Consider the following 15,982-nt stretch of genomic DNA (forward strand, 5'->3'; position numbering starts at 1 on the left):
GGCTGGACAAGGTACTTCGAGGTAATATCGTTTGCGTAGTTCCCAACATTTATTTGTTTCTTGCCACAGAGGAAAGCAAAGTCTAATGAAAATCTTTCGATTGTTCTTGGATATATAGAGTGTCTTATAACTTCTCGTTGATTTGAAAGGAAATGTGTGTGTGTGTTTTTTTTAAGAAATTTGCGTCGTTTTGATCGAATGTTTGAGGTTATTGGTAATGTTTGATATTTGGTAATATGCAGTTTTGTTTAATAATGATTGTTGGTAATGAATAAGTTTTTGTGAGTTATTTGAAAGTTATGACATAACAGAAAGTAAAAGTTAAATGTTTAATATTGCACTTCTTGTTTTATCAGTTCGGTATTTGATATGCTTGAATTTAATATAACAAGTTAATGTGAAGTGTGCCGTATCATATTTATTTATTGTTATAAAAATCTATTGTGTTCATGAAGATTCTTTAACAAAATGGAATCATTTTGAGAGATTCTGTTTGAGAGAATGAAAAATATTTGTAATATTTATATCACGAATATTTATTCACCAATGATAATTCTATATGTAAGGCTATGAAAAATTGAGAGAAAAGATATTTTAGTGTGAGATCTCGTTTCTGAAAATACCGAGTTTGAACATGTTCTATCTGTAGTCAGACAGATGCAGCTTAATACATTTTTAAACTGGATTTTCTCGAAAATGAAGTTTTCAATAAATAAATTTTGCTCTGCTTGTTTAACTGAACTTTTTATGTAAAATAGTTCTCCGTCAATTAAACTATTCTCATTCAAAACAGCTGAGTGCACGTGTAAGCACTCTGCACACCTTCGTTTTTATGTTCTCTAAAAAAGTGCTTTAGATAAAAACTCCGTTTAAATTATCATTTTATACCAAATCAACTCGTATCCTCTTGAATTACTAATTACAGGACACTCTGTATATCTGTACGTGTTTAATAATATCTTAACAAACTTATTTTAATATTATCAATAAAGTAGTTAACAAGTAAACAGTGGAATAGAATGTAAAATTGGAAATAATGAAAGTATTATACAATAAAACAAATAATACCTTAGTATTTTCCGTATTATTCTTAATTTAAAGGGAAATAATTGCTAAGGATTAAATAATGATTGTATTTAGTCGATTAGAAATAAAATATACATCGAATAAACTTCACAGAAGATGTTCAATGGAACACATTATTATTACAATATGATGCAAACACGTAATTACGCGATTTAGCTAATGAATGCTCCAATATTCATATGATTGGCACTAATTAATAATAGTTGGCACATGCCGTGACATAAATAGTAAATGTTCTCTAATGTTCTATAGTAATCAAATATAACAGATGCATTACTCAGTCTTGTAATATTTTGATTATTTTAATTACTATCCCGACTACATCACTAATTTCTCGTTTCTTTACTTATTATACTTAAGTAAAAATTCTACGTGATACTTATATTAATTCTATTAAATAGCAAGATGAAATAATAATCTCGTCTACGTAAATTATAACTGCCATTTTTGAAGACACAAAAAAATTTAATTTAACTACAGTAGACAGGATACTATAATATGTCACTAATAATGTTTCCTGGGTGGAGTTTCATAGACATTTTCACTTTATCAAAGAACATTTTATCCTTGATGCGCGAAAATATACGCTCGTTAGGAATTTTTATTTCAAAAATAGAAGAAATGATAAAAATCAACGTGAAACATTAATTTTTTCACACGCTTGTGACTACCCTCGTGAGTATCTACTAAAACAAAATAAATAAAACATTACATAAATATAAATTATTTGTAAAATTCCTTCTGTGTAATATTTTTCTATACAATTAAGATGAAGAAACTGACTGTGCGAACATTCGTTTGTCTTATTAAATGCTTGGCATTCGAAATAGAAGAGGAATATTCCTCAGACTAAGAAGTTCTGTTACAACAGCAATTGTTAATACATCTTTTTTTATTTTCTACGTAATCTATAGTACTGACCTTGAACAATCTTAAAATATTGGCGACCATAATTGAAACTACGCTGAAAGAAGCTCCAATAACGCCAGTCACAGGTTTGTGTGGCTCATACGTAGGCGGCTTATCATTTTCACATTTATATTCCGATATATCCTGAAAATAAGTGGAAATAAAATTATGCTGTGCATGCAGTAAATTCATGCTGTTAAATTCCAGTCTTAATTGTAGCAACGTATTGCATTAAGGTTAAGTGCATCGTGAGCAAGGTATTGGAAGTAATCGCGGAAACATTCTCGTCTGAGTAATAACGTCCAAAGACCTGTTTCAGGTATAATTCTGAAAATGATCAATCAATCAGTTACCATCATTTTTTATTAATATATTAGTTATAATCCAATACAACGAAAAGAATGCACTTCATTGTAGCCTAAAATTAAATGATTAAGTTTACAAGAATTAATTTTTCCTCAATTATTTTTCGACGAAAAGTTATACGTTAGTTTATAAAATATTTATAATATAGATAATAATTTAAATATATATAATTTTTAACATTATTTATAAAACACTATTTTCCCCTTTAACACGTTGGATGCCATTAAACAATGATTATTGGAAAACTTTTCTATATTATAAGTAATACCACCTAATACAATGACATTCAACAAGATAAACTTACAATAATAATAACATAATTCAATTACATATATTGATGTTACACTATTTTCATTTTGTATATTTTCTCGGAAAAATCGTGCAGCACTCAACGTGTTAATATTGATTGTAAGATATTCGTACTTATTAAATTCCACGTAGAGCACTCTACAGAAGTCTGACTCCATATTATCACATAAAGCAAGGGGTTAAGTTAGTTCCAACTATGTATTGGCCTGAGGCATCCTTTTCACAGTCGCATGTGTATTCTCACGTTTAGACGGATATACATTTTTCACGGAAGAAAGTAAACTTGATACTTCGATGCTACATAGTCGGGACAAATCGACATAAACATGAATTCCATTTCACTGCTGGAATAGCTAAATATTTATTTTGTTAAGATTCAACCATTGGTTACTGCTATTTGTATATATAAATTATTCGTGGCTTCTTTCTAAGTTCAATTTAATGGAATTATATTGAAAAATATATTTCTTCAATATGCACATCAATATTTGCATTTTAATTACCAAATTCATTTCAGTGTTATAATTAACCGCGCTTCTTTACGCAAATTATCGTTTTCATTGATTATTCTATAAAAACCAGAACAAGAAGACAATTTCTATCTCCAACGAAAACATTACTTATTATAATATTAAAATCAGATGTACTACTAATTTTTATTTGTATAATATTCACTTGTATTTTATAAATTTCCACGTACTATAAACGTAAGATCTGTAATCTGACTATAACCAATTATAAAGATTTCATCCTATGTCAGTTATATATGTTATTTACATGTTTCATATATTTACAGCTGGTAAGAACCATAGGTTGCAGCATTTTATTAATTATAATTCAATCGTTTATTAACGCATTGTGGCTAATTTTCAGAATACTAAATTCTACGGATGGCGATTTTCAGTGAGATCAACTTATACCACTATATACAGAAAAACTCAAATATATTGTTAAGTAATACATTTTATATAGATAATCAGTTCGACTGAAACTGAATATTTTTTTTAAATACTGTGGTAATTGGCAAAGTTCCATAGCTAAGTGGCTTTATATAAAAACGAGATTTCTCGTTGTCAGTGTGCAATGTGTTAACAAAAATACGGAAGACGATATTCGGAAAGCAGAAAAGAAATAGGATGAACGCTGTATGAAAACATCGCAGCATTCGCGTGCATGTGACCGAGTGCACAACCGCCTGGCTGTGGCGGGTTTAAACTCCGCGACCGGAAATCGAACTTTCAATTTTCGGTAAACGCCTTTTCGACCTGTATTTCCCTGGCAAATATACACGCTCGAAGTTGTCCTGTATTCCAAGGTGTTCACGGGAAATTTGAAAAAAAAAAATATGTCTGAGCTATTCGACTCGCCAAATCCACTCAAAGCGTTTACGAAGCGGGTAATTACCCCTTTGTAATGAATTATTTATATAAACTTCATCAACGGTTCTCTGCAGGCGTGCTTTATTAAACTTATAATTAATTTTGTAAACTGCACCAAGAAGAAAGCATCATTTCGAAGCGTAAATATTCGATTGAGAGTTACTCGCGCTGCAGATTTCCAACATAATTAAAAATTACTCCAACATAATTTAAAATTATGTTACGGGTGGAATATTTTGTCAATTGTAGAACGATGAATACGCGTTCCACGTGTAAAACGAATTGACAACGATTATACCTGGAAAACGTGTTCCTTGCTCTTTGATGCATTGCGATATTATTACCCTCGGCAAACGGTATTCGATACAATAAAGGTTTGTCGTCATAATTATTGACACATTGCGCGTATAAAATGTTTTCATTAGTGGTAAAGACAATTTCAATGGATGTGGTCGGCGTGGGCAAATCGAATGTCAATATAAATGAGGAAATTAAACATCGATTCGGAACAACGTTCAATTCTTTAGTAACGTTAATGGACGTTCTTCGACAGTCTGTGTTGTTGCTTAATCAGTTCTCATAACTTTCCCAGGGTAGTAGAATTGTTTATAAGTTATGGAAAACAATTATCAGATGTTTTCGTAAATAGCAAATAAAAAAACAAGAACGAAATGGTAAAAGAAAAGATGTACTGTTTTCTTCTAATCAATAGAATATCACGCATACAATTTGCATACTTACAATATTTTTTTCAGAAATAAAAGTAGCCTTAATTAAACAAAAGATATATATTATATATGATATTATTATCAAAACTTTATTCATCAATTTAAGTAGTTTTATTAACAATACTATTTACAAGTGACGACTTGTGAAATTCAATGTGCCATAAAAGGTCACTTGTTTAAAAAATTAAGGGCCATTTTCCCAAAAACATTACAAATATGAAACGTTTACATACGTTGTTACGCTGCTTGCAAAGAACAGTAAAATTTCTTCTCTCTTGTCATTTCTTTGTACTGATTATTTACGGTGTATTGAACGTAACGCTGAAGACAACGAGCGCACCATCCATTTTGTGCCAGCGCATGTCTTGCCGGGTTAGGTATTTCGGGTAATTCGAGCGAAGTTCGTAACTTTGTAGACAAGCTTGCAGAAAGAGTCAGGATTCTCTGTCCCATCAAATATAGCAGACCTTTAATATGAGTGTGAGTGCATAAGGTACTCATTACGTGGATAGTCAACCTGCTATCGTTGACAGTGTAGTTTAACAGGGGATCTTTGTGCAAAATAAAAATGTCCCCAAGGGATTTGAAGAAAAAAGTATTGGACAGAAAGTAATTTCTTCTTTTAAGAACCTTAGTGAGTTGAAAATATAAAGTGATAGAATTTTATAATTTTTAGAACATTTCATTGTTATTCATTCTAGGCTACTGTTCCTTATTATCTTTATCAATAGTTAATTAATCTTAGTTATACTTTATTCTACGATGAAAGGTGTGAACGACTATTTTCAGTTGTTGTAAATTAGTTAATCGTGCTTTAACTATCAAGTGTTCAAATTCGTTAATTATTAATAATAACAAATCTTTATTTTCAGCTAAGAAAGTGGACTCGGATTTACAATCTAATTTTCAATGTACGCTTTGTAGATTCGTTTCTATCGTATCTCTTGCATTCTACATACATACAAACTTCCTATGTATATCCTAACTTACTGTAAACATTCTATTTATATTATACTCATTGTGTTTCCCCTCTATTCACTACATTGCACCCTGTAATTTTCGGTTCTTTTTGTGTAACTCTTTCTTTTTTCTTCTTTCTCTTTGAAAGGTTTTTTAACCCCCTGCCTTACAGTAACACGTAAGACTCGTAGTGAAGATTTCAAACCGAATTTAACAAACATAAATATTACTCAGTTCTTCTGAATTCAAATGAAATATTACTTTTCCGTTGTCAATTATTATATTTTAGAGCAAAGGTGGATACAGAATATGCATAGAATTTTTCTCTTTCTTCAATAAGTCATGAATGATAAAATCGTTGGATCGATTATAGTTGAAAAATAAATCATAGGGCAAGGCGTTAAACATTTTATTACCTTAACATCCTTTCTCCCACTTATGACGTCCTCAATTTTCATCCCTCTATTTCTCCCAGTTAATTATTATAACGATATACGAGAACCACAATATTATCGAGCATTTTTGCAGATAATCTCTCGAAACGAAACGAAACACTCACTTACTTGGTTCATGTACGACCTGACAAATTCCATGCTTTGATCGAGGGCGTAAGTGTCGCTGCTGCAGGAGTCAAGAATAAGGGCGCCCAAGGTGGTGTTCGGTAATAAATCATTGTCCGCGTTTATCTCGTCGAGGATGTACAGCATAGCCTCCAAACGCTGCATTCCTTTTTCTTCTTTTACCGCGCCGCATGGCGATTGACCCATGGAACCTGATACCTATAAATACAAATGTGATTCCCGATGAATAAAACACACGTGTATAATGGACAATACGACTTCAGTGTGTTCGATAATCGCATTTTCGTACAATGGGCTCGCGATTAGTTTTTCAGAGTGGTTCGCGAGCATGTCCATTTGCAATTTTCGCGTCGCGTTCGGCAAAGGAAATTGCTGTTCTTTGGAAAATATTAAATCCATTTAATACAACGATACAATGGAAACACATTAGTTGGATATGACATTGAATATGTTGGAACGAAGCGAAGTGTCAAACGAACTGTGTGAAATTTTAGATTAGTATCCATTTTCTGCATGATTGTCCGCGTTAAAGTAAAATGAAATGCATGATGAAATTATGGCGGGTGGTTCATTTGAAAATTATGAACAATTAGACATTTACATTTAATAAATGTAACATTCTTAAATCTGTCTGCTCGTTTGGAATCATCTTCGTCGTTATTCGAGTAAATTCTTTGACTAAATAGTTTTTCAAATGAGTATTCGGAGAACAATAATTTATTCAATTGTGATTTTAATAATATTGAATTCTGGAACTCCGAAGAAAGACGAAGAGCTACAAAAATTAAGAAACACGTTTTAAAAGTAAGTTACACGACAAGATTTAGCTAATTCTCTGGTAAGTTCGTTTTAAAATCATTTTCCGAAGGGATCAACTATTGTAAGAATCCTAGTACCTTTTAGGGTCCAACATTATATTTTCAGATTAAATATCGTCCATTCATGTCTCCGAAGGGCGATGGCGTCGGGCTCAGATGGACGAACGGTTCGATAACGTGTGCCCGTTTGAAGGGACATTAGCGAGTCTCGGTGTTATTCTTCCCTGTGAGTTAACTCCGCTCGTATGTGTAAGGGTGAAAAGGTCGGAAGGTTGGCAGGAAAATCCGTAATGCGTCCGAATTGTTGACCCTCTTCCTCCTGCCGATGGAGGTTACTCGCGATAGTTACCGTGAAAAGGTACGACCAAGGCCTAGTTGAAGGAAAAATGCACTTCCTGCGAGACTCCGGGAGACAAGGAAGAAGATCTCTGTAGTTCTAGTTCTAATTGTACCAGTTTTAGAATTTGTGTCAATTGGGGCGCGACGGAAGATCTGGCTTTCAGCGGGAAAGGAGAAGTTAGGCTACCGTGGAACGATAAGGGTCCTCCATTCTATCTTCTTACGCAACTGATAAGTTAACTACTGCCGGTTATAAATTAACGTTTCTGCCATCATTACCGTTATACGCGTAAAATTGTGTACAACATTTTAGTTGTAAATTAATCTGCGAGTTGCCTGAAATCCCTAGAGGGATCGTGCATATTTAAACTCTAAATGCACCGTTTCCTTCGCAGCTCGCCGGAATTATTTCGTTAATGATTTACTGCCGGGAGAAAGAATTCTAGTTTCATTGGAAATTCATATTCGTTTTTAAATATGGTAATATGAATACTGAATGTTGATTATAGAATTATCACTAGTAACCATTTTGTTAGATTGAGTTTGAAATCTTCGCTATTTTGTTTTGATATTACCCACGTTCCTTGAGGTTATGTTCGTTTATTGAGTAACATATTTGACGAATTAAAAACGTTGTTCTTTTATTTATTAAGTATGAACGCAGAGCAAAGGAAACGTAGACAATTGTATGGAAATTTGTGAACGAAAGTTATTGATTTTGAAGTTAACTGCAGTACACGTTCGTCGCTATTGTGATCGCGCAGCGCAGCGTTCGCGGCCGAAATAGGAGATATCCGGGCACGTAAAAACGAAATCTGTTTCATACGCTCTCGAATGGAAAAAGTCAAGACAAGTTCATGTACAAGGCGTGTAATTTATCTTCCTTTAACAATCCAACAGCTACGATAATTTTTGCTGAAGTAGCTCCCAGCGGTGCATCTGAAATGAGTTGGCGCTCCATTATTCATATGGAACACTTGGCCACGCGTTTTTAATGGATTGCCTCTCTTGGACTACTCCCTCTTGAAAAAGAAAATTTTTGCAATAATCATATTTAATTAAACATCGTGGAAACGGCTGTATTTATTGGGATCTAGATGTTTCTCCTTTCGAACCTTTATTGATCGGAACGAAACGGTCAACGTAAATTATTGCCCGCGTAACGAAGTACAGTGCCCTGGCCCTCTGCAATCCGTCCCTTAATAATTATTGTAAAAACACGTAACTATGCTCCTTGAACTTTTAAATTTTTGTTTATCGTCACGCAATGTTGGAGGTAACCTTAATTCGCGACAAGAATTACAGCTAAAGAAGAGTTTTTCGTGTAACTCTCCGCGGGCTTTGAAGCGAGAATGCAGCTGCTACAGTAATTTTTGTACATGTTTCCGGACCTTTTGATACCATGTCAAGAACTAGTTCTTCGGCCTCAAGTGCTGGAATAAATCCGGTCCCGGCGGCGCTGAAAGAAACAAAGGAATCCGCCCTCTCAAGCTATTTACGCGCTTCTTCGAATTCACTTTTAACGTGATCGTTGCGAAAAATTTGTTGCCGATTGTATTTGGCGGATAATGAGATCGGGAAATGTAATGATATTTCCTGAGAATTGGTTTTTAACACATTCGAATTATCGAAACTTCTGTAATCGTATTGTTATTGGTGATTATATGTTGTATTCTATTAAATATATTCTTTTTGTATAATAATTTTGAGTAAAATATTATTTTCTAGAACTTATTCATATGTAATTAAAATTTTGTTAGTTACCTTTCTTGATGGTATTATTTACAATTAACGTATTTCAATTTATAGTTACTTTGTAAATAATGTAGAGATTCTGTCGAAATGATATAAAAATTATTAGTGTAATTACGTACTGATTTTTTAGTATCGTTAAAATTTGTTATATCAGCAATAAAACAGAAGAAACTATTTTGTAACGATTCTTAACAATTAATATTAGTTTCACAATCATTACATTCAAATACCTACCTGCGATAGATTATTTAGTCGTATTAATTGCAAGCAATAAATTCATATCGATTTATAATCGCAAGAGACAAATTATTCATACGTTCGGTAAAATAATTATAATACCTTTCTGAGTAACTTAACAATTATGTGTAATTTTATATTTTATCATAATATTGAATTGTATGTTTGTAAATAGAACAGTTGATTCAGTATTAACACGTTTCTGCCAACACGCAAATGTTCACGTCAGGTTTATAAATTAATTCAACAAGCCAAACGTATTAATGAAAATTCATTGAATAATTTGGGAACATTCTTCTCGCCTGAAAATTGTCTTCCGTTCCAGTTCACATTCTTTCAATTCACGTCGGAATATTGATTATGCATTTCCCATGAAACACTTTATATTTAAAACGCATTTCCCGTAAAGCCTCTCCAGATCCGTAGTGGTTAAAGCCATCTGCGTGACAGAAATATATTTTCCGGCTGGCTAAACCTCCATCTTTTTTGCATGTAGTCCCCTTTCTCATCAAAAGTATGAATGATATTATTTTTCAAGCAGTTAATACTTCCAGAAATTCAAATTTATCATATCACGAACGTATACGATTCGAAATGAGATTTATCAATGTTCAACTTCATTATATTTTAAACGTATATTCATATGTAGTAAGTAAAAAAAAGTATTTCGAACATATTAAAACAGAACGTTTGTTTAATTCCATATGTACTCTTCAATTTTTCATTAAAACACAATGGATCGCACGTAATACAACAGAGAGGTCGAAAATCTATTCACAATTTTCAAATGGAAATATAATATGATATTTATGGAACTTATCTGAAAAGATCCAGTTGTATCGTGTACCTTTAAAATGTGATTTGTAAAAGTAATTTTAGAAGAGCGGAATAAAATTTCCGATACTGTCGCAAGTAATTCAGTCGTTTTAATGCCACAATAGCTTAAAGCGATTATATAGTCCAAAGGTAATTCCAGACGGAAACTAGAGTTGTAAATAAATGAATCTGTTTCATGCTTGCGAACCGCGATTTATAGTTATTATTGTGTGATTAAAGATACATAAAAATTGATCACGTGTACATTTTCATTGAAATCGAATGGTAAATTGAATTTTACAAACTTTCTGTCGAATTCAATGAGAGTACATTTTACCTTAACTTTATACGTAAGTTGAAAGCTCGTGGAACGTCCTTTAAGCTTATGACGTCGATGTACTATTAAGCGAAACTCTATAGGAAAAGCCGGAATAATTTATGACCATTATCTTCCTTATGTAAGAAACATTCAGAAATTGTAGAGCGTTAAAGCGTAATGTTATATCACATTTACATAAAACCAAGTTAATGAACAGATATTTGATCCTACAGAATTTTCATCAAAAAAGGATTAAACAGACCAAGTAATATTCATCACTAAAATGAAGAAACATAAATTGCAAAGGATACAATTACGATTGTAGTATTCAATATGAGATTCAGAACAATGTTTCAATATCGAATTCATGATACTTCAAATGGAATCTCTTTCAATGATCATCGGATCGTTGCATTAATCGTTTTTCCGCATCGTTTTCTAACCGCTTAAAATATTGAATGACTGGTACATTGTTTAATTCAGCTCTTTAGATCATAATCCAATATTAATTTGATAACCGACCGCATCGGTGAGTTTCAACGAAGATTCATCCCGAATTTCGCGATTTTAATCCGATCAATTAACTTTTCAATCCAATAAACGCCACGGAACAATGTTCCGCGTGAACGTGATTAAATGGAAGTATTTTAGAGGCACGTTTGTCTGTACAGCGTTTTACCGCAGGACTTACTAATTTCAAAGATAAATCAGAAACGTGATGGCTATAGAAAGGTTTTAAAGTAGATAGGAACCGCAGAGCACTGAACTTTCGAGAAAAAGTTCCGTGGGGCTACGAGGGAAACTGCCTGATGGTCTCAGCGTTCCTAATCGATCCAGTGTCTACGGGGGGAAATGACAAATTATCTTGGAAATTCGATCAATATCCGAAGCCGCTGATCTTAAATAATTGTCGAGTCATTACCTTCAATTTTCAGTGATAGCGCTAGACAATTTTAGAAAAAAATCTTGATAAACTGTACGCGCTGTTAATGACGTTCGAAGACTCGTTAAAATTTCAGTGGTCGTTTAAAATTATCTATTGTGGTTTTATAATATTCGAATTTGCATTTTAATCGTGTTCCTTAATAGATAATAGCTCGCATCGTAATTGTAAAATATTGAAATTTTCGTTCAATAGTCGAAAAATTCAAATTAAACATCGAAATGTAATTATATTCATTGAGTTCCAGTTTCGAGATGATGATAACAATTTCGAAATTCTCTACAATTTATTTTTCAGATATATTGTTACTCAGATAGCATTGGTTAAAATGACAACTTGAAAAGTAAAATGAACATTTTCTTTGAATAATTATCAAATCAAATTTTAATTTGAAAATGTCTATTTTCTGTTTGAGTCAACGCTACTTGCTACGTAATGGAAGTTAACTGTGAAAGACTAAAGAAATTATGAGTACAATAGTGTAACACTGATCTTATACATCAATTTACAGTCACATGGTATATGATTTCATATACGTATACCTGTTCGTGCATTGGGAAAATTCCTCCAAGGATAACGTCGCCATTGATCCGTATCAGCTTCGAGCCATCTTCGTCGTGACCCTTCCAATTGTGACATTCGCTCACAATAAGCGTATATGATATCCATCTTAAAATCTTCTCCGCGGTCATTTTGACCATTGAAGCTTATTGTGTCTTTTAATTCTGGAATAAAAGAAGAAAATGATCTATATTAATATTAAGCTAGTATATCTATATGTATAGAAATATCTACATTATTTTAATATTAATTGATAACCTAAAATAGAACTTTTATATTTAGTATTCTAATAGAAATGTTTATTGTACTTTTCTATAAATAACGATTTTAATATAAAATTAATTTTCAATTGTTTCTTGAATTTATGTAAGGTTTTACTTATTATTTACTGTTGTATGGCTGGTCGAAATTATAAAGTTCATTTTTCATTAAACAAGATTAAAAGTGTTCATTGTTTGTTTTTTATTGTGTATGATACATTAAAATTATATCAAAATTATTAAATTTATATCAGCTGAAACTGTAATTCTTTGAAAATCAAGAAAAAGAGATAGGGAATTGTTTAACATATCCGCATTTTCGTCAATTTACAAACGTAAAATCGTTTGCCCGTGAATGATTAGTACTATCCTAAACATGATTTGATCATTATTTCATGAATGAGGTAGAGGATATCTAGTCTGTGATGAAATATGCACGAAAAGGTAAATTAATGTGGTTGAATCGTATCGCAAACTACGTAAATACATATCCAGCATAATAATTAGCAGAAAATTCGCTTGCTACTCCAATCAGTTTAGGCTTTCAATAGGTGGTTAGAGTGACGTGAACAAGAATTTTGATGGTTATGACATGTTAATATACCAGTGTAGTTTTACATCATTAACACGAGCTAAAGTGATTATATCTATACCTTCGAATTTATTTAATTTTTAATCTTAAAACACCTAATTGACAATCAATTTTTTGTATTTAACACTTAAAAATCTGAATAGCATTATTTTTATATTTGAATTAATACCCTGAAAAATTATCCTTACCACATAATTATTGCGTTTTCGATAATACTCGAATTAAATTCTCATAGATTGAAATCTTGTTGAAAGAAATTTCCTTGATAATTACGTCTAACACTACTAAAAGATGAAATTTTCGGATTAACCTTTCCAATTTAATAGTAAATAATTTATTTTCGTGGTACATTATGACAGTAATATAGCAATTTTCTTGTCAGTAAATGAAGCCTTAAAACAATCTAATTCAAACTCATAACGCCCATCCATACATCTGTGCGAATGAATTATTTCCTCAAAATAAGCATGAGACTTTTCCAATTATTATACATATCTAGATACAAGGTTTATTTTAAATGAGTGAGGTCTTATTTTGAACGAAGTCAAAATGCAAGAAATCAAGTGTGTTTTATACTCATATAAATTTTCGATATAAATCTATGTATATACATATGTAAATGCACATACATCTTGCATACACGATCTTCTGGTGCAATGAAGCTTCCCAGCTTAAACCGTGTCCGCATTGGAGATAATTCCGGCATTATGCTACCATTGTATCGAGCTTAATGCATTACTGTCCTGTACGTAGTTACATTAACATTATCAAGTTGAATCAGAGATTTCAGATCTTTACTGCTTAAATTCATACAATTGATCCTGTTCAATGCTCTCAGAACTCCATCTCGTGCTCTATACATTAAAAAAATCACTGTGACAATGTTTATTTTAATAATAACCTTCAAAAAGATACAATAACCAATGTAAAAAGTATACATTTAAAGAGAAAAGTCATCTGAATTCCAATTACAGACTTGTAGCGCAATGTTTGTAGGTTAGAGTTACCGCCGACAAAATGGTGACCGGCGACTCTAATTTAGAAGCATAATAAAAGGTCTCTCGAAATAAATGGAAAGCTTTGTTGTCTTAAAAATTCAATAATATTTTTTATATAGTATTCATTAATAAACATTTAAATAAAACACAATGAAAAACCTAGAAAAATTTTAGAAGATTCCCAAAGATCTCTGAATCTTTAGAATTGTAAATATTCATCCCCTCTCAACCTTTATTTTTCTCTATTTGCAGTTACGGTGTCTCGATCAATTGTAAATAAGAAGGAAAATTTTTATCTCGGAAGTTAGTAGTTTTAAATATTCTTCGTTGTTCCAGAATTCTTTAAATCTTTCATGAATACACGTCACGAATCGAACAGACAACTAGGTTTCCTGCGAAATTGAATATAAGCGTTTTGCATTGGAATAAACGAGGAGTAATCAAACCGGAGTAACTTTACTGTCATTGCTCTTGCTTTCATATGCCCCGGTGCACTTGAAGGAAATGAAAAAGATAAACAATTTCGAATTAGCCAAAGGCGGAAGGGTTGATCCAGTTACGTGTCTGGAATTGATTGTAAGTTAGTGAAGAAGGAACGGAAATATCGTGAACGAGAACATCCATTAACATGATATATCGTCAGTGATGTAAGAATTGATGTGCCAAGCGTTACGAGAACGAATGTTCGAACCTGTAAAACAATTGCAATTCTAAGCATGAGCAGATCGAACTCTTAAATCTTCGAAAGAAAAATGGAGAACGAGTGCAAGTCCAGGTCCGGTCGGATGGATATAGTAACATCAGGTGGACGTAACGACTGCAGAAACTATTTTACTTTAAATCGACTTTCGATAATAGAGGCACCTGAAAGCACACTTTGTATCAAGCAAACAAAGGAAGAAAGTATGGCTAGGTATTCGAATCGTTCTTCTTGAGAATTTGGAGCAGCGATAGTACTGCGGCTATTTACTTTAATATTTTAAATTTGTTATATTTATAATTGTAACTACATTAATAAGTTATAACAAAATTACTTTTAATATCCGTATAATAATTTACTTACTAATAATTTTTCATTTTCAGTTAAAATTAATTGAATTTTTACGCAATGCTACTTACATATTGAACGTCCTTTATGTTTAAGAAAATCAACCGTAAGTTCGAAAGATTTTCCGAGTGAAAATGAAATATAAAAGAAAGAAAGAAGGCATGATATATTTTATTGGATTCATTGAATACTAACATTACAATTATTAATACTAACGATGAATAGTAATTAACGTTATCAATAACATTGTAATATTAGTTTTTCATCCTAACACATTTCACAGAAGCTTTTGTCCTCGAGAACTCGGAAATAGAGGTTAGACCACTATTATTCTGAACCACTCGTACAAGAAACCTCCCGTGCGAAATGCCTGTGTCCAACAGTAGTTACTGACCATCGAAAGTCAAGTTTTTTCAAGTTAACTCCGATATTTATCGTCCAGGGTCTTGAGCACGTTCAGTTGTAAATGGCTGAAGGGTGAAAGGACTAATCAGTTGCCCGAGGCAAAAGTAGATGCGGTAGAAGGTGATCAGATTGGAAATGAAGGTTGACAATTGCAGACACTCGTCGGGCACCGTAGATAAGAGCAAACGCTTCATAGTCAGACATCGACGGGAGTAAGTTCCGTGAAACGAACGAGATTACAGGATCATTTTTGTAACTAGGTCAGATTGTAACTTTACCCCGAGTGAAGACGAAAAGATGGGAGAAGAAAATTTTGCGCAGTTTAGTGGATACTTCTGTCACTTTTACGTTATTCTTTCAACTCGTCTCGAAACAAAATCATAATTTCATCGAGTTAATCGGATTTCCGTGTAACTCACGAGACATGGAGATTAAAACTTGCACTTGGTATATACAAATACTTATCCCAGATTCACCGAAGAAAAAGATATTTAAATTTCGGAGTTCATTAACTCTATTGAAGTTTGAATAAATAAGAGATGAAGAGAAACGAAAGGGAATGAGATTGAAGTA

The 15,982-nt window shown here is 32.4% G+C and overlaps 1 protein-coding gene across 1 annotated transcript in view; it reads right to left on the minus strand.

Annotated features, from left to right (window-relative positions):
- The window catches only part of LOC116427654 (metabotropic glutamate receptor 8), a 94,980-nt gene that overhangs the window by 14,106 nt on the left and 64,892 nt on the right, over positions 1-15,982 (minus strand). The window contains exons 3-5 of the mRNA XM_076370775.1: positions 12,088-12,270; positions 6,301-6,516; positions 2,008-2,139 (exon numbers count right to left, since the gene is read on the minus strand). Of these exons, the coding sequence (XP_076226890.1) occupies positions 2,008-2,139; positions 6,301-6,516; positions 12,088-12,246 (507 nt within the window). The 5' untranslated portion in view covers positions 12,247-12,270. The remainder of the gene's footprint in view (positions 1-2,007; positions 2,140-6,300; positions 6,517-12,087; positions 12,271-15,982) is intronic.

The sequence above is a fragment of the Nomia melanderi genome, chromosome 1 (assembly GCF_051020985.1).
Source record: "Nomia melanderi isolate GNS246 chromosome 1, iyNomMela1, whole genome shotgun sequence".
Taxonomy (NCBI): Eukaryota; Metazoa; Arthropoda; class Insecta; order Hymenoptera; family Halictidae; genus Nomia; species Nomia melanderi.